The sequence below is a fragment of the Pagrus major genome, chromosome 24, assembly GCF_040436345.1.
Source record: "Pagrus major chromosome 24, Pma_NU_1.0".
Classification (NCBI taxonomy): Eukaryota; Metazoa; Chordata; class Actinopteri; order Spariformes; family Sparidae; genus Pagrus; species Pagrus major.
In genome coordinates, this window is record NC_133238.1 from 20,215,669 (window position 1) to 20,234,860 (window position 19,192).

General features: G+C 41.7%; 3 protein-coding genes across 4 annotated transcripts; 1 reads left to right on the top strand and 2 right to left on the bottom strand.

Annotated features, from left to right (window-relative positions):
- The first annotated feature begins 1,519 nt into the window (after positions 1–1,519).
- Positions 1,520–9,791, top strand: LOC141020376 (gap junction gamma-1 protein-like). 2 transcript variants are annotated; one of them, XM_073495428.1, is made up of 5 exons: positions 1,520–1,719; positions 6,156–6,427; positions 6,526–6,751; positions 6,830–7,510; positions 8,158–9,791. In XM_073495428.1, exons 2-5 carry the CDS (start codon positions 6,188–6,190, stop codon positions 8,169–8,171), a joined length of 1,161 nt encoding a protein of 386 aa, XP_073351529.1. In that variant the 5' UTR covers positions 1,520–1,719; positions 6,156–6,187; the 3' UTR covers positions 8,172–9,791. The 2 variants fall into 2 exon arrangements, with proteins under 2 accessions (XP_073351529.1, XP_073351528.1); XM_073495427.1 differs by lacking the exon at positions 1,520–1,719 and adding an exon at positions 1,734–1,928.
- A 1,280-nt stretch (positions 9,792–11,071) lies between these two features.
- inha (inhibin subunit alpha) lies at positions 11,072–13,512 on the bottom strand. Its single transcript, XM_073462669.1, has 2 exons — positions 13,212–13,512; positions 11,072–11,834 (listed from the first exon to the last, which is right to left on the bottom strand). Exons 1-2 carry the CDS (start codon positions 13,510–13,512, stop codon positions 11,086–11,088), a joined length of 1,050 nt encoding a protein of 349 aa, XP_073318770.1. The 3' UTR covers positions 11,072–11,085.
- Positions 13,513–15,536: 2,024 nt separating this feature from the next.
- On the bottom strand, positions 15,537–18,232 carry LOC140992387 (L-rhamnose-binding lectin CSL3-like). Its single transcript, XM_073462699.1, has 9 exons — positions 18,110–18,232; positions 17,983–18,027; positions 17,642–17,686; positions 17,343–17,481; positions 16,904–17,025; positions 16,723–16,773; positions 16,072–16,195; positions 15,700–15,811; positions 15,537–15,586 (listed from the first exon to the last, which is right to left on the bottom strand). Exons 1-9 carry the CDS (start codon positions 18,138–18,140, stop codon positions 15,572–15,574), a joined length of 684 nt encoding a protein of 227 aa, XP_073318800.1. The 5' UTR covers positions 18,141–18,232; the 3' UTR covers positions 15,537–15,571.
- Between the last annotated feature and the right edge of the window lie 960 nt (positions 18,233–19,192).

Consider the following 19,192-nt stretch of genomic DNA (forward strand, 5'->3'; position numbering starts at 1 on the left):
GCACTCGGGGCACAAAACAAATCCAGAATGTAAACAGAGTCTAGGAACATAAATCCTCTCAGGTGGAGTCCCTTTAGACATGGACGTGTTTAAAGGGGCACTCCACCATTAATGTCTCTATTCAACCTGTTTTATAATGTCTACTGTGGCTCTGGAGGAGCTCTGAAAGACTTAGAAAATAACCCTGATGATGTCATAGTGATGTCATCAGGGTAATCGCCGCTTGGAGATGACAATTTTTTTACCAAAAATGTGCTACCATCTCGATGTGGAGTTTAAAATACATAAGAATTTACCATTAACTGTGTGAAATATGGACGTAGCTTCCAGGTGACTCCACTGGTTTCAAATATAGTCTGATTGTATGGAAGCTTATGAGAAAATGACCCTACTTCTCACTTGATTTCTAACCTCAGTAAACAGTTTCCTAATGAGTTTATGGTCTCAGTTGGTAGTTTCATGTCTTCTTCAGCACAACATGATGTTCCTTTTGTGAAATATGGTCCCATTTAGAAAAAAATAGACTCACTTGTCACATCCAATCAGGATCCTCTCCACCTCCACCCTCTCATCCGAATATGGTCACTTCTGGCTCCAGTAAACAAAGATGGTGACGGGCTGGGAGCTCAGAAACCAGATGTCTGCTGGTGTTTACACTGCTGGCACAGGAGTTTTAGACTGGGGCTAGCTGGTTAGCATGCTAACTTTTCTGCAACGCAATAAATATACATCATAACGTCAAAACTGTGAGTAGTTCTTCACATTCTGCTGGTGGGGATTTGGATGTGCTAAACCACTAGCTGCACTGCTAACTCAGCTAACTAGCTGGATTCAGAACAGACTTTTAACTGCATTTATATGTTGTTGTTTTTTTTAATGTATAAATCTTTTATCATCAGACTTGCTCATTTATTTAAACACCATGACTAAGTGTTAAAATAAGGTATAGGCATGCAGCGGGGAGGTTACGGAGGCTTTAATGTCCCTGCACGGCTAACTGAGCTAATTAGCTAATGGCTGCTCTGGGTAGCAGCAGTTAGCGGTTATTCTGGTGAAATGCTGCACGTTTATTGTTTTAAATATGGATTTGACAGGTGGCCAAATCTTACATATTGCACCTTTAAGGGTCGTTTTGGAGATATATTGGGGTGACGTGGATTCAGACACTTTTAACTGCATTTATATGGATTTTTTATTTTATTTTAATGTATAAATCTTTTATTATCAGACATGCTCATTTATTTAAACACCGTGACTGAGTGTTAAAATAAGGTACAGGCATGCAGCGGGGAGGTGACGGAGGCTTTTACGCGCCGCATGGTGTCTTTTTTTTAATCACTCATGAAAATTCCTATGGAGAGAACTGTGACACTTTCACAGCATCATCATATTATAACACGTACAATGGGACTCCCAGAGCCCCTTTGTCGCCTGGGCAGAACAGTAGCCAGCGTGGTGGATCTCAGGTTACAGACGGAGGGGCCTCCTCTTCTCACTGAGGAGGAGGAGGAGGAGGAGGAGGAGAAGGAGCCTGCGGGGATCAGAGCTCTTTTGTCCTCTCGCTCGCCGACACATGGGGTCAACAGAATGGCTTCAGAGTGACGGACTGCCTCGGACGCACGCAGACGCCGGCGAGGAGGAGAGCGCGCGCTAATTAGGAAAACCTGGTCGAGCAATTAAGCGCGAGGAGAGAAGACGGCGCAGATTGGAGCGCAGAAGGTGCGTGATTGCGTTGCGGGGGGGAAAAAAACTAACTCCTTAAGTTTCTCCTTCTTTTTTTTTTGTTACAGCTTTAATTAAACTGTGGAGGTTTCTCTCTGGAGTTGTGTTTTACAGGCTGAGCTGAGTCTAAATTTGTCAAAGTGTGTCCACGTAACGCGTTTTTTCTTTTTTTTCTCTCCTTTGGATTCTGCGCGTGCCGGAGAGCGGTGAGTCGCGAGGAAAGTGTTGTTTTTAAAAGTTTTTAAATGTGTGACTTTTAAAGCTGTAACAGTCTTTTAAGGAAAGTTGTTGGAAGTTGGCTCAGAGGTGCTGTCTTTAACGCCACACCGCGCTCTCCTGCGCGTTACACTGATTTTCCTTTAGTTTTTCTACAAAATGACTAATTCTCCCACTAACAGTGGCTTTGACTTTCCTGTGTGACTCTTTTTTTTGTGTTTTGTTTTTTTAAATGATGGCTTCATCTCGTAATTTCGGATTTTTTGTTTCCCCACTGAAGCTTGGCAGCACTTTGTTTTCCTGCAGGAATGCCACAATTTCCAAAACAGTCCAGTCTGACTCAGCAAAGCGTGTTCACGAGGATCTTTAAAAAAAACCCTTTTTTTGATTTGATTTAAAGCAGAAAAAAAAGTTAGACTCGGCTTGTGCATAAACTCTCGATGCCCCTCTGAAGTCAGAAACAGTGTCTGGAGCTGTGATTGACATTTGTAGGTGCTTGCATGTGGGTTTTCATGTGCCCCCTGTCTGCTCCCTGAACCCTAAAAAATCCAGCTTTCTGCTTTTGGTTAGGCAGGAATGTTAACTCGCCTTTCGCTTTTGTCCAGATCCTTTTGCCCAAAAAACTCCAACCAACCATCCAACCCCCTCCTCCTCTTCCTCCTCCTCCTCCTCTCCATCTCCTCCTGCAGCCCAGTGACTCCTGAAGCAGAAAAGCCATTAAATCAGTTGAGCTGGGTTTAGCCCACATGAGCAAATAAGCTACTGTTTAAAAGCTGTCTTTGGTTAGCTGTTTGGGACCAGGCTGGCATTGCAAAAATGTTTGCGTTTTACTCGAGCGAGGAAGCCAGTTTGTCTGAGTTAAATAGATCATTTCTCTTCTTGTTTGCCCTTGTGTCGTTGTGTACGGAGGAGGAGGAGGAGGAGGAGGGTGGCAGTGAAGGCATTTAACGGCGTGTCGCTGTGAAGAGCACATTTTGTCTGTCTACTGTCAGAGGAGGAGAGTTTTTGCTGAAGCTCCTGTTTGGAGCTGTAACACCTGCCGCGCTCAGTTTATATCACAGTGAGAATCAAAAGTACACTTTCCAAAGTCTCCAAAAGGCGCTGGAGTGATTTACCAGCCAGGTACAGCTCTCGGGAAGGACACACTTGCATTGTGCGTAAGAGCTGCGACGATTAATCGATGATTTTTCAAGCAAAAAACTGTCAAACATCTCTGATTTCCAGCTTCTTGAATGTAAAAACTTGTGTGTTTCTTTTCTCATGTGACAGTAAATGAAGTGTCTCTTGGGTTTTGGGCTGTTTGTTGGACAAAAGAAGCTTTTTGAGGATGTCACGTTTGACTCTGGGACACTGCGATATGTGCATTTTGCTTTTTCATGGTGGATCAGCTGTGTTTAGTGGATTTCAGACTCCAAGAAAGCAGCTTAAAACCTAAAAAAAGATGGAAAGACGATGACAGAACTCAAATAAACTGACTTATCAACAGTTTGACAGGTCCAGTGCTGCATTTCTACCCTCCGTGTTTGCAAGGTTAAATAACATCCAAGTACGTGTGAGCGTTTGTGTTGCACAGGTGGCTGATAAGTCTGTTTAAAGGTTGATTAAGAAATGGCACGAGCTGAGGTAGAACGCCCTGGAGGTCACATTTAAATGTCTTGTTTGGCAGTTCAGCATGTTCTGAAGCTGCAGCGATCAATCAGTTGGTTGTCAACCACTAAACTGAAAGCCAACTATTCGGATGATCAAAAAAATTCTGATTCCAGCTTCTCAAATGTGATTTTAAAGAAGAGTTTTGTTTTGGACAAATCAAGACATCTGAGGGGCGTCATGGGCTTTTGGGAACGCTGATCGACCCGAATAAGTTTTTGTTTTAATCAAGACACGAAAACGGTCTTCTCTTCCAGCCCTCGTTCTTGGATTATACTGATATTAGATGACCATTAGTGGTTTGGTCGCTGCGGTTTCAATGACTGCAATGCCGTTCATTTCTTAAAAGATGCTTTTGGTCAGCGCGCAGCATTTTGCATAGCTGGTGGTGTCCTCATAGCTCAGTTTGTAAATTGCAGAAACCGAACATTGTGGAGGAAAATCTCAGCACCGAATCACTTTTTGGCTCCGAGAAATCCAACACAAACATGGGGAAAATGGTTTTAAGCAAGATACTAAAGCAAGAATATCCGTAGTTGTTGGATTTTCCTGAGTGGTTTTAACTTGTCATCTGCAGAAGCACCTTTGCCACTCAGGTGTGTGTAATTGTACGTTGAGGTTAAACAGATGTCGCCTCACGGCTGTACTTCGTTCAGGGTCACACAGTTGTCTGTTTTGTCAAGCAATGAGCCATTCCCACCATCAGGAACCAACACTTTTACAGAAAATGGTGAGACATCCCTGTCGTGGCTGATTCTTGCCTTTTTCAAACCCTTTTTTAGTGCGACCTTTCTGACCACAGCCCATAATTTCCGAGACAGACTTGTAACATGTTTCCATTGGTGTGGCCGATGAGCGTCTGAACTTTTGAACACGAAGGCTCCAGAGTTTGGTTGAACATTTTTTCTGGTCAGGCTCGGGCAAGTCTGCCTTGCCATTTTGCAAGCGCCGGTGCCAGTTTGGGGAGAAGGATTTCGCAAAAGGAATGGATGAGTAACCTGGCGAGGGTGGGCCTGAGTCTAGTGCACTAATCCTGGAAGACATGCCTAAAGATGCTTGTAATGGCTTCAGCCTTGTCCTGTTGCAATGAGTCACGAAATGCTGGTTATTTTCTTTGCTACACCCTGTTTTCTGAAGGTAGGCTCAAAGTTCTCTAGGACTTGAGTTCGTTTGGCACTTTTCGGGTTATTTGTACCTTTTTCTTTTTTTGTTAATAAGAATCTGATCTTGAAAAGTTATCTAAAGTTGTCTGAATTGTTTCACATTAGCCAATAAAATTGCTAAATCAAGCTTTTCTGAGCCACTTTCAAGGAGCAATCACTAATAATGGTTACTGAACTGAAAAGGAGCCAGTTTTCTTTTCTTTTCCTCTTGGCTATGTCACGTTATCAAACAGTGGTTTTAAAGAAATTAAAGGGACAACTTCTGGCAAGGGTCTCAGGAAACAAATTCCTCGGCCCCATTCACTGCTCTGGTATCATTATTCCTGCAGTCCAAAGCCACAGCAGGTCTCCTCACAGCTAGCTGCAACTTGCCAGCCGGCACTTTGAAGTTTGATTAAGCGGCTCAGGCTCAGAGTGGCATGGAGCTGTAAGAATGCAGGCTTACCAAACAGCTACCAGGACCCTGACCGACGGGGCCGATTCAGTTTGTTGCGTACCAGTTTATACGCATGGATACCTGGATGCCGGAGAGATCTGTGTCTGATTAAACCAAAACATGTGGCTGTGTTTATGTCTCAGCGCCTGGGGTTCAGGTCTACATGAAATACTTGCGTGAAGTATTTGTTCTTGCGTTGTTTAATCCCTGTGTGGATGTGTAAACCTGGTAGTTTGATGCATGTGTGCACCTTTTTATTAATCCAATGAGGACTGTGAGGCATTTTTTAAAGGTGGACTAGAGTCAATCCTTTGGTCCATAAAATGGTAGAAAATGTCAATCACAATTTCAGATATTCCAATGAGATGTGTTGATTTGTCCAACCAACCCCAATAAGCCAACTATATTCAGTTTAATATCATCGGAAACTAAGAAAATTGGCAAATGATCATGTGGGAGTAGCTAGAAATGGTGAATTTGGGGCATTTTTAATTGAAAATGACTGAAAAAGTTGATCAAAAATGTGTCAAAATCCAAATATTGGTCAATAATTTTTGTTGACCATTGAAGCTGAAGCAATTTGTCCAACATTTGCTGTGTGAATTGACTAAATACTGCTTGTAGTTTCTTTTGTGGTTGTCTCCGTTTTTAGATGTAACTTCAAGAAAAGACAAAAAAATATGGAAAACTGCAAGAGACAATATATTTGCAGTGCAACGGTGGGAGATTGATAGGGCTGGGTATCGAACTTACGGCCTTGATACTATTGCTTTTGGAAAAAGGTCTTGTCATACGATACCAAATTTCAGGATTTGGTATCGTACGACAAGACAGTTTTGTTCAGGAACTTATCGAAGTCAAGACATTGGTACCCATTAAAAATGTTTTGACTGCTTTGTGTCACTGAATTAGAAAAGGGAAAACAAGTGTAAAAAGTATTTTAAGTCTGTTTTTTTTTTTTCCCCCTCCAGAGCTTCTTTAGCTCCCCGGTCACCTCGTCACCATGAGCTGGAGCTTCCTAACTCGTCTGCTGGATGAGATCTCCAACCACTCCACCTTCGTGGGGAAGATCTGGCTGACTGTGCTCATCATCTTCCGCATCGTGCTGACAGCCGTCGGCGGCGAAACCATCTACTATGATGAACAGAGTAAATTTGTGTGCAACACTCAGCAGCCCGGGTGTGAGAACGTGTGCTACGACGCGTTTGCGCCGCTCTCACATGTACGATTCTGGATCTTTCAGGTGAGCTGCGTGTCGCATTTCAATCTACAGTGATGATTTAGTCATGGTTATGTCGAGTGTCCAACACGCCTGTTTTTTTTTTGTTTTTTTTTGTCCAGGTGATTCTGATCACCACCCCGACCATTATGTACCTGGGCTTTGCCATGCACAAGATTGCCAGAATGGATGACAGCGAGTACCGGCCAGTTCGGACCCAGAAGAAGAGGATGCCCATCGTCAGCCGTGGGGCGGTTCGAGACTATGAGGAGGCAGAGGACAACGGAGAGGAAGACCCGATGATCGCTGAAGAGATCGAACAAGACAAGCCTGACAAAGCAGAAAAAAGTAAGGTGGAGATTTGAGCTAGTCTGTTCAAAAGGTTTTACCCAGGTTCTGATTCTTACCAGTGTTTCTATTTTCAAGGCGCAGAGAAAAAGCACGACGGTCGCCGGCGGATTCTCCGTGACGGTCTGATGAAAGTCTACGTGTGCCAGCTGCTTTGGCGCTCTGGCTTCGAGATCGCCTTCCTTTTCGGCCAGTACATCCTCTACGGCTTCGAGGTGATCCCCTCCTACGTCTGCACTCGCTCGCCGTGCCCGCACACCGTGGACTGCTTTGTGTCCCGCCCCACGGAGAAGACCATCTTCCTGCTGGTGATGTACGTGGTGTCTTTCCTCTGCCTGCTCCTCACCTTCTTTGAGATCATCCATCTGGGGATCGGCGGCATCCGCGACACCTTCCGCAGGCGGGCCACCCTCAACTCACGCACCCCTCGTCCATCCACCGCGCGTGCGATGCCTACAGCTCCACCTGGATACCACGCCACCATGAAGAAGGAGAAACTGAAAGGAGAGCTGAGGGACTCGCCCCTGGGGGACTCCGGGCGGGAGAGCTTCGGTGACGAGGGGCCGTCGTCCAGGGAGCTGGAGCGGTTGAGGAGGCACCTGAAGCTGGCCCAGCAGCACCTGGACCTGGCCTATCAGGCAGATGAAGGAAGCCCTTCACGAAGCAGCAGCCCCGAGGTCAACACGGCTGCACAGACGGCCGCCGAGCAGAACCGCCTCAACTTTGCCCAGGAGAAGCAGGGAGAGGCGAGCGAGAAAGGTAAAGAATATGCCCTGAACTGGTTAAAATTTGAGATTTTTCTAAAATTGCATTTTTACGGGCAGTTTTATATATTATTAAATCAATTTAACACATCACAAACGGGACTCGTCTTTGACAAGCGATGACAGGAAATAAAGGAAGAAATTGGACAGTTAACTACCTGTATACAGCCTCAATCTATAGCTAGTGTAAAAAACAACAGTGACATCGAGTGGGGAAACCATTAACTACAACATAGGGTTAATATAAAGGCACCCTTTTTTGGGGGGGAAATGAAAAAGGCATGATGATAGCCTGCACTGCCAAGCTGTTATAAATTAGTAGGCCTAGCTGTTAATTAGAACGTTTTCTAAGCCTTTTATATTTGCTGCCAAAACTGTAAAGTTAGCCGATGTAACTCACTCTTCCTCATCCTCAAAGTTATCCTTTCAAAACAAAAGCGCCACGCTTACTCTCCAGTTTAAATCTACTAGGGCCAGATGTAACATTTAAAGTGCAGCCAAAGTGAAAACTCCGTCCTAAGTTGGAAATTTAATTCCAAACCGAGAATGTTTGAACTCGTGCATAGCTGATGTAACACCAGCACAGGTTTTAAGTGAGCATACATGCTGAAGATCCCTCTGTTTTGCCTCTTCCTCTCTTAGGAATACATGCCTGAGCGTGCTTCCTGCCTCAAACGTCTGCCCTTCCATTCCTACTGGCCTTAAACACATGGGGGAAGCACATATGGGAGTGCAGTCAGACCACTGAGGGAGACCAGAGCGTATGCGTGTGTGTGAGAGAGTGTGTGTTTGTGTGCATGAGCGAATTATGCCTTTCAGTATTAGGGGGTCAGTCAAGAAAGAAAAGAAAAATGCTGACCAAGCTGTGTTGTGACAAATGGTTCTTCTCCACGACTCTAAACTTGAAAGCCTGCTCCATCTCGAGTTTCTACTTGCCGAACCACGTCCAAGCCTCGACTGTGCCTCTCGGCTAAAAACCTAGTCTACACCCTGTTCTTTCGCCCACTCTGTGTTTTTGTGGCTCGTCCATTTTTCAAACCTTGCAAGGATTAATCGAAAAGCTTTAAACTCCCCTGGCCAAGTCTACTTCTGTTGTCTCCCTCACAAAAGAGAGGCTCTCTGTTTAGAAGATGTCGCCGAATGTTAACGTCTCATTTTGTTGGCCACAGAGAGAGTCTCAAACAACACAGCCTTGGGTTATGTCATTTCTGGAGCGTGTGCAGCAGCGGGGATTTTTGTTTTTTTTGTTGTTTTTTTTTGTTGTTTTTGAAACGAGGGCGGCTTAACCTGTGCTAGATGAGTCATGTACCATGTTTAATTTAAACAGATTTGATGTCGGGGATTATTGGTGTTTATTAGCCAAATGCCACAACATTTCAGAAATATTTGACAGAATTTTGAAGCCTGTATATTTTCTCCAATCGGCCAAAATGTTTACCTGGGAAATGCTTGAATTCTTTTGACAGGAAATGTTCCGAGGAATTTCCAATAATCACTCTTTGTACAATCAGTTCATTCAAAATACGATGTCTTGACCAGAGCTATAGATTTATTTGCCTAGAAGGAAGTGTCCTAAGCAGTTGGTACGTAGGTAAATCCCTGTCTTTCCGAAATTATGTAAATAAAAGTGATTTTCAGTGTTCGTGCAGAAAGATTTAAAACAATATCACTTTATGTTTTTTTGCGAAACAGCTGGAAACATCTGTCTTCTGGGCTACTGTCAACAATGACATTCCACCCTTGTCTTTTGAAAATTTACATTCTTCTTTGGTGAGACATATTTTTCCATCCTTGACATGCACCACTACCCCTCCGTTGTGCTGAAACGGCGATGCTTTCATGCATCCTGAAACCCCACCTCCCCCCCCAAAAAAAACCAAAACACCACGACCCAGCTGAGGACAGGATGACAGTTGGCTGCTGACGCACAGCCCGGTGCCATGTAAACACATATAATCTTCAATCCGCTGTGAGACTTTTGATCAATAGCTTTCCGTGTTCGTACAGAGTTGATACTTTTTCATCGCCTGTCAGTTGGTTTTATGATCTTTGGCTGAAGTAATAACACTACAGACTGCCAAAGAGCTGTTTGATGCTGTATTTTTGTAATCATCTCACTTCCAGTTTTGCTAATTATTGCAAGGTACGACATTCCATTTTGAATACGGTACATCTTCAATGGTTTGTACTTTTTTTGTTTCTATTGCAAGTTTTGTAGTTTTTGTAACTGTAGAGATTATTTTGTCTTCAGAGTAAATAAATATATTTGAACGGTATGTTTTGGTCTTTGGACTCGACTCTTTTCTGTGAAGTCTCTGCGTATTTATATCTGCTTTTCCCATGTTTTTGTCTCTCTAAGCCTGTATATGTTACTCGGTGAATAAATGGACAAATCCCAATATGAGTCAGGAGATTGAACACTGAATTTGGAAAAACAAGGACTCTTTCTAACACTGGAGCCGACTGAAATGCAGAACATACTGGAGTATTAGTGGGAATGTCAAGTTTTGCAGGGGTTTGTACCAAACAAGGATCTGAAGAACAGGATCTGAAGGCTCAGTAGCCTCACAATGCTTCATGTATGTTGTGACATATTTAGAAGACTTTACCTTTTATCAAAGAATTAAACCACAAGCGATGTTGGATACTGTACTCGGCCATATTTCAATAATATTTCAACTAATTGTGCAGCCTGAATTAACACTACAAACACATGGACATAAAAGAAAGTAAAAATGCGGATCTAGTGTGAAATGTTCTCCGTGCAGCAGTCATATTGTTGGTATTTACAGAACACAATAGAGCTCCATATTTAAATACATGATTTAATATCATACATGTGTGCTATATCAGTTAATAACAGGAGAAGTCACACAGTATGTGAAGGTATTGATGTGGAACCATTCAGTGTAAAAGTAGGCCGACACTGCCCTCTACAGGTGAGGATCACAACACTAAGGAACAGCAATACAAACTGACCTTTACTAAGTTTGTTTACAGATTGTAGCTTAAAACATGTCATTTAAAGGCCCAGTTCACCCCAATTACACATCACATTTTCTAACTTTTCTACTCTAATCTAATCTTGTGCCACTTATTTTAACGCAACAGAGGAGATATGAACGTGTTATTTATGGCCATCCTAATGGCAGACACAGCAGGTGAAGACAGCTTTTATTTTATTTTCAAGCTTTGGATTTCGCTAACATGTCTGTCAGAGGAGTTCAAAGAAAAATGCTAGAAACTGAACATCAACATGTTATTCCACAAAATAATGATCCTGTCACGGACTCTGCTGTTGAGGGTTTTCATAGGGACTATTTCTTCGAGTTAATCAGAAAGCAGTTCCAGTCAGACGCAGAAATCTCAAAACCTCAGCACAAGATACAGAAGTATCCGCTGCCATACCACCAGACTATGCAGCAGCTTCCTTCCCCAGGCTGTGAGACTCAAACATAGTTTTTTAAACCCTTGTGTTTTAAAAAATGACAATAAATTCACATTGTAATCTTCTGTAAGTAAAAAAATTAATTTGTAATTTGGGTGAACTGGCCCTTTAATCTTTAATGTTCAGATACAGGTACACTCCTCAGGTATAATGTTGGGCAAGGTCTCATACTTGAACGAGTACCCGCCGTCAGAGGTCGTGGTGATCCTCAGGGACCTCATGGTCCCGGGGACCGGAGCACAGCACTGCGTGATCCCCAGCACGGTGGTGGTCCGATCCCAGGCCGAGCAGTTCCCGTGACAGTAGTAGAAGGTCAGCACCTTGGGATGGACGATCCAGTTGTCCCAGCCCAGCTCCTCAAAGCTGATCTCGATCTCTGCTCGGTGGCAGTCGCTGTGCTGGGGTCTCTCCTGAGAGGGCCTCTGGAGCAGGTCGATAGCAGAGGGAGACCAGGGGATGGTTAGCGGTGCCCGGCGGGGTGAGCGGACAGGAGCACGAGGCCGAGCATGGAGGTGAAGGAAGGGCATCTTGTCTGGTTGGTCGCCGTGGCACTGGCAGGCCGGACAGCGGACCTGCAGCAGAAAAGGGCCCTTAGCCACAGAGGCCAGCAGGTTCTGATCCAGGTGGTAGGTGCTCCATCCATCTGAGCTCATTGTGGACGGAGCCTCTGCTGCCTGAAGAGGCTGCTGGGCCGAGGTGACGATGAACAGCTGGGTGGAGGAGTTGCCGGTGGCTCCTTCCCCTGCATAGAACCAGAAGTGGGCAGATGTGACCAGGGTGTCGTGGTTGTTCATGGAGGGCTGGAAGTAATATGTGAAGTGGCTGCTGGCGGTTTCTCCAAGAGCTGAGTCAGATGTGGCACAGGCGGAGTCTGCCAAAGTAAAATTAGAGAGCAGTCAGTAAAGCTTTTGATTGGACTATTTGGGATTTTCTTAGACTTTAGTGTGTGGACTCTGTCAGACCAACAAATAAGAAGTCATACATCCAGAATGTTTATAAGAAGTCACTTTACGCCTCGTTAAAATCTTGTTTTTGCTGATCACCAGTGGTGCAACTTGTACTCCAGGACCCAGGACACATTATTTTTCTCATATGGTGCATTGCTGCAGCAGCCCCTTACACAATGTGTCTTGAACGCTCCATTTTAGCTACGGAGTGAGACATCTCGCCTCTGTTCAATCTTCGGTGAGATTGCACATGCGCATTACTTATCGGGGAGGATGTAGCCAATCAGAGGCAGTGTAGGGCGGGTCATACCGACCAAGGTAGTGTGATCTAAAATAACGGGGCTACAGCAGTAGCAGCTGTATGTCTGCTGACCGACTGGGGTGTATTTATTTTTCACTTTGCAGACCTTTTACATGCACAAAAATGCTACATAACACAATGAAGGAAAGGCAAATACCCAAAAACAAATTAAAAGTATGCTGTTTCCGCAGTAAGATAAGCAAAACATAATCAATACACACATGTTAAATGTTGTTTCAAAGAAGAAACATTAAATGACCTCAAAATCAGCATGGAAGCTGTTTGTATGAGGAATGGATTTTATTAAAAAAAACTAATAGTGATCGATTGAATACAACTACTTTTTAAATGAAATATGATTTAATGTGACTTTTAATATAGAACTGTTACTCATCAATAAAATATACTTCATTTATATTTTCAGTTTTCTGTGGATGTTTCAGTTGGGAGGAGCTTTTATTTTGGTTAAATTACAATTACATTGTATTTTCATATTTTATTTTAAAAGTAAATATGATCACTATCGGTTTTCACTATCAGCAGCCTTTATTTAAAAAAAAAAAAATCCCATAAAGACTAAATGGGCACTCGTGGGTCAAATCTGTCTTCCTCTCGCAAAAATCTTGTTTTATATACTGTTATCTCAAACCCTAAACCTGCTACAGAAAACAGATGGTAATGCGTACTTGTCAGGTCTGCACACTAACAAAAGCACTGTTTGGATAAAGTTTGTGACCCATGTTCACATGATCAGGTCAGTTTTGTTGTGCAGTTACAATAAGAATATAAGAAAACTTTGCTATATTGTAAAGAAATTGTGCAGTTTTTAGTTTACTAGTAAAAAAAAAAATCTGTATGACTTCAATGAATGGTTGGGTTGATGATCAGTTCATCAAAGGTTTTAAAAAATCTAATTATTCTGATTAAAGAACAAAAACTAGGCTCCAAAATTGACGTATTCAGGTAAAAAAATAAAATAAATAACATCAAAGCCTCTCACCGGAGCTGGGGAACACAATAATCTGAGATGTTTCCTGGTCCGGACTGGTTCCACGGTTGACCCACGCTGTCCTGCTCGTCCTGGGGGCCCTCCACGGTGCTTGCCTCGCTTCTGGCTGCGCTGTATCCCCGTCAGGACTCTGTACTGTGGTTGTAGGAGGCTCCTCCAGCCCGAGGCCCTCCAGAAGCCGCTCTCTGAACCAGGACACCACCGCTTCCCGGGGCAGCTCCTCTCCCAGGCAGGCTTGTGTCAGAATGTGGACCCACAGAGGACCCAGGATGAAGAGAGCACAGGAGACCATGACTGTTTAGACCATAAAATACCTTGTACCAAAATGGAAGTTTGACTATTTTACCGGTCCGGAGAATTAGCTCTATAAAACGACCTCCCCTCTGTGACTTTCCTTACTCTCACACATATTTGTTTGGCTCTGCAGCTATCTGAGTCTGAGTGAAGTCTGCCAGCAAAAGCATTTTGTTGCACAAATGGAAGATAGCGAAGAATGACCTTGACGGTTGGGACGTTGCATTATCTGTTTCACACAGTACTGAGGGAACGAGTCTGCATATTTTATTTTTTTTATTTTGTGTCCTGCAGAGCTGCTTTCAGTTCACATAGTCGACTTGAAAAAGGATCAAATTTGTCCAGTAATCAACCACAATATGTGGAAAATAATTTCTTGACATTGCTAACGGCCATATCTCACACACAGCTGCTTTCCCATTAAACAAAAAGCCTTTCTCTACTGTACAGGAAACCTGCCTGTGCCTCCTTTATCTGACCGGCCTTGAATCCTTCCCATGTGTCTCAGAGAAATATCTTTTCATAATGTGTGTTTCTGTGCGAGGACATTTTATCAGCTGTGTAACAGGCCGAAGACCAGATGTTCACAAAAGGAAACCAAACATCATCGGTAGTGTTTTGAAACATCTTAAATCAAGGTGCACTTGTTATTTTCTGAGCTTTAAACCACATTTAATAGTATTAATCAGAAGATGGATTTTGCTTCGTCGTCATGGAGCAGAAATGACATGAAGATCATCTGATTACCCTTGTGCTTTTATGTCTTTTACCACATTATTGTCATAAGTTTGTTCAAGTGACTTACATGTTTAATACGTAAGAGGATAAGGGCCACTGGAAAAAAATAAAAAAGTCAGACTTCTGAGGAAAAAATGTTGAAAAAAGTTTAAAAAAAAGTTTTTTATTCATTTATTTTTTTCACAGTGGCCCTAATCCTATTCCATACTTGAATACCTGCCTGCAAACCAAATTTCCATTGAAAATAAAGTTACTGCTCAAAATAAAAATGAAACTATCACAGAATATTTACAGAGTAATCAGTGGTGGAAGGAGTACATTAACTGCAGTACTGTAAGTAAAAATCCAAAGTAATTGTTGTTTTGTTCTTGTCATTTTCTTCTTCTTTATACTTCTACTGCACTACATGTATCTGATAACTTCTGTTAATGTAGATTCAGATTAATAATATGATAAATTAAAACTGTATATAAAATCTCTAATAAATATATGATAAAATCTAACTGGACCAATAAATGATGAACTGATCCCTGCGGGGGAATTAACTCACCACCCAGCAGAATATGCATGGATTAAAATTAGCTTGTAATAATTAATTAGAAATATGATATACTGTATTATTCTGAAATCAGCTGTTCTCCATAATGAGTCATTTTGCTGTTGATACTTTAAAGGTACAGGTAGATTATAGTATGCAATCTGAAAGTAACATTTACTGTTTTTACCAGAAGAGGGCAGTGAAACATCACCAGATGTGTTTCATGCCACTGACATTAGACAGGTTTTAGCCAAAACTCAGCACATGTAGAAGAAATATTTGGCATAATTCAGTCTAGTCCACTGATTCCGCTCATATTTCAACTGTAACTGGTCATTAACTTTTGTCCTATTATAATATTGATGAATGGAAAAGCCTTAAGATAACTGAGCGAAGGAAAACTACATCAATATTACATGTGTTGCTTATAATTACCTCAATATTGGAACATTTACTTTAGCTTACATTTTCTTGAAACACCGTTTAATGTAAGAAAACATAATGAATATGTCAAAGGAAATCCTGATTGGTTGAGTACAGTAACTCCTGTTTAAATTATATAATATTAACTTACATCTTAGGTTTGGCATCACAGGATACCTTAAGAATAACTTCAAAATAAGATAACGGCAGTATTGACTTTCAACATAAAAAGAAAACATAAACACGATGATTAGTTGCACTCTTTTATTAATTCATCCAATCACATCTTGGATGGACATATCTTCCTGATATGTGACCGCTGAAAAGAGCGTCAACGTTCCTCTCTGGGACGATGGTGTCAGTTGCAACGGCGCTAAAAATGACGACAACAAAAAAAATAAACATCCACAGTTATTACGTGACACTTCAGGAGGTTTAACTCTTTGCAGAAACATCCACAGCACATGCCTTTTTTATTCTGCTCACCTTCTGACAAACATAATCCACATTAAGGTACTTGGGAAGAGCATCACACGGCTGAGGCTTTCCCAGTGTTTTAGCGTCGGCTTTCACACTGCACACTTTTTGTCCGTTACACCTGTGGACAGATTCAAAATAAAACCAAATTAAATAAAAAATTAATTCCACATTGAAAAAATACGCCAGCCATTTTGATTGATTGACTCCTCGTAATGATACAGAGAGAAGTGCTACTGCTACTCCTGTTTACTTGACACAATTATTATTCTATAACAGAAATAGTAATTAAAATTACATTCAAGAAAAAACTGTTTTGTACAAATATCTTATTCCCTTTGCCACAACTAAAAATCTTTTGTCTTATGATTAAATACGCACGTCTTTTTGACGTATCCATCAGCATCGGTACTTGTACAGAACGTCATCATCGTAGGGGTGTTGGTGCAGGTTGTCTGATCACGACGTCCAAAATAGGCTTTGACAACCTTAATGCATCCTTGCTCTGAGGGAGATGAAGACAAATGTGTCATAACACGGATAAGATAAAAGTGTATTGTGTTTGATAACCTGAAAGCTGAATCCCCAAGCCGCCAGGAAGAAGGAAACTCTCGTAGTGGCCAAAAAGTGGAATTACGACATCACGTGATGCACAAGGGCCCAAAAAGAGTTTTTTCCCACAAGCTTACATTGTGAATGAAGCGGCTGTAAAATGGTGGATACATTTTTCGGGGCACAATCTATGTCACAGTCAACTTCATGATGGAAACATATTTACATTTATTTATTATAGAAAACTATATATAAACATATAAAAAGATTTACAATTCTGTTAATCTAAATTTTGTACAGTTTTTTAAAAATAATTGAACCATCCTGCTGTAAATCTAAATTATAACATTTTACACAAAATGTATGCAACATATTATTAAAGATTAAAGTGTATTTTTCAAGAACATCATGAAGAGATTCGTGATACTTTTCCAATAGCCAAACATTTCTATGCAGACAGGATTATAGACACATTCTTACCACACTTCATCTGGGCATCCTGTCCTTCACAGGCAACAGCGTTATACACATCTGTCAAAACATCAGGATATAAGGTGAGATCTCAGATTGCGATCCTAAAGATCCCCAGCACCTTCACTGACATCTGCAGAATCAAAATGCCTTACACCAGAAAGTCATTTAGTGTGTTAAAAGAACTCACCGTGTGTGTTTTTGGGGCAGACGTAGTGGATCTGAATAAATGCATTTTTTGGGTCTCCGCAGTTCTTTTTAAACATCCTCGGATTGGGCTTGGGCAGTCGGCAGCGTTCGGTTTTGTCACAGCTAGAGAAACATTAGAAAAGGTCACGTCAGCTCGAGGTGGAGAAACGTTTACTACGACTTTATATACAGTTAGTTAGTTTGGTTCCCAAACTAGAGGTCACCCACCCTCCAAAGGGTTGTTAGATGATTTCTACATATTTGGAATTTTTAAAAATATTTGCTGTTTTTGTGCAATGTTTGACAATTTGACCTCTTCGGGCCTCAATGACTTTTTAATAAAACCATTGGAAGTGAGTTTACTTAATCTAACTTTTGCTCAGACACAGTCCACAAGATAAACATCCATAATAAAGTAAACAGAATAAAAAAACTCTTACATCATCTTGACCCAATGCACCAACTGCGGGTTCACGCAGTTCAGTCTAGTGGTCCAGGCAAGCTTGTTTCTGGCAGCGCAGATTTTAGCGCTTTGGGCACCATGGTTTATGTACCTTACGGCAATCGTAGATCCTTTAGCTGAACACACAAAAAACATGGATGAATACAGTAAAGCAGTAACAATGCGTGAAGGACGGAGAGGGAAGAAAGGACCTGAAGCCTGAGAGAGTAAGGAAGGTGGTGAGAATGAATGCATTTCATATTATTTTAAAATCTCAATAAATAACAGAATACATACGACATCGCAGCTCGTTGTTAACTCCAGGACATGCGATATCGACTTCTGCAGAAAAAGAAACAGGAGTAGACGTAGAAGTACATCAGTTGACAAACATCAGCACTTACCAGACACTTTATTTAATTTTGGTTGTTTAGTCTAATATTTGCATATTTCTGGTGAATGGATGAATTATTTGATTTCTTCAGGACTGTGAAATATGAATTGTGCTTTACAGAATAAAGTGAACAAGTTAGAAAAAAACATCTTGGCAATAAAAAAAAGTTAAGTTGAACAAGCAACCAATTCAAACAAAATCAAATAATGCAAGGAAATGTGAGGATCATAGAAATTGTAATAACTCAGCGTAGATGAGGTGTACCGGGCAGCAGCCAGGACTGAAAGATCTAGAACAAATCAAACAAAGAAATCAATTAAATAAAGAGCTTAATAAAATAATTAAGTTACTCTTACAAATCATATACTCACAGGCCAAGATTGTCAATTTGATGGCGAGCATCGTGACAGTGTCGTCGTGGTTTCCTCAGATTGCAGGAGAAGAACGCTACAGATCTGGAATACAACAATACAACTATACTTCTCCCGGCATCGGTTTTTAAAGCTTTATTTTTGTCCCTCCTCCTGGGCTGGAATACTTCTGATTGGTTATAAATTATACCTATTTAAACGCTTGAAGGCGTTAGTACACAGGAGTCATGGGACAAACCTGTCTGCCTGAACCTTTAGCCTAGAGGGTAAGAAGAGTCTCCAAACACGGATGGTCCTGTTTCTATCGATGGCCTTCAGGCTGTAAACCATCACTATCAAGGCAGTTTGTGAATTAGAGATGAAAACGTTATCTTAAGGATTCATGTACATGGGCCCGAATTGCCCATTTTGTAGGTCGCACTCGGTGGCCGGAGGCATTATGTTTTCGACTTGTCCGTCTTTCTGTCCATTCCACTCTTGTGAGCGCCGTATCTCAAGAACGCCTCGACAGAATTTCTTTAAATTTGGTACAAATGTCGGATTTGAGGGTGAGCCAATTAAATTTTAGTGCCAAAGATCAAAGGTCAAGGTCACTGTGCCTCAGGGCATCCCATCCAGGTGAATGACATATCAGAAACGCAGTGAGGAGGCTGACGTGACCAATATATGAGGCCATACTCATCAATAATGCGTCTGTATCCAGTACAATATAAAGGGAACTTCTGTTTGTAATGTCAGGTTGAGGGACGGCTTCGGTTGACTAGGACACTTCTCTGCTGGGAATGAATGGATGTTTTTATTTTTTAGTGTTCTTATTTTTAGTTTAGTAGTGCATTAGAAACATGATGGTGCAGTGTGTAACATTTTCTTGTTGAAAATCAATAAAAATCTGTTTAAAAAAATGAAGAAATGCAGTGAGGGAAGTTATTCAAATTTGGTACAAACCTCCACGATGACTCATGAAGAAATGAACTGATTAGAATTTGGTGGCCAGAAGTCAAAGGACAAGATTTCTGTGACCTCGCATAACTCAAGAAGTTGTACGATAATTCCAATAAAATTTTACGCAAGTGTCTTAATAGG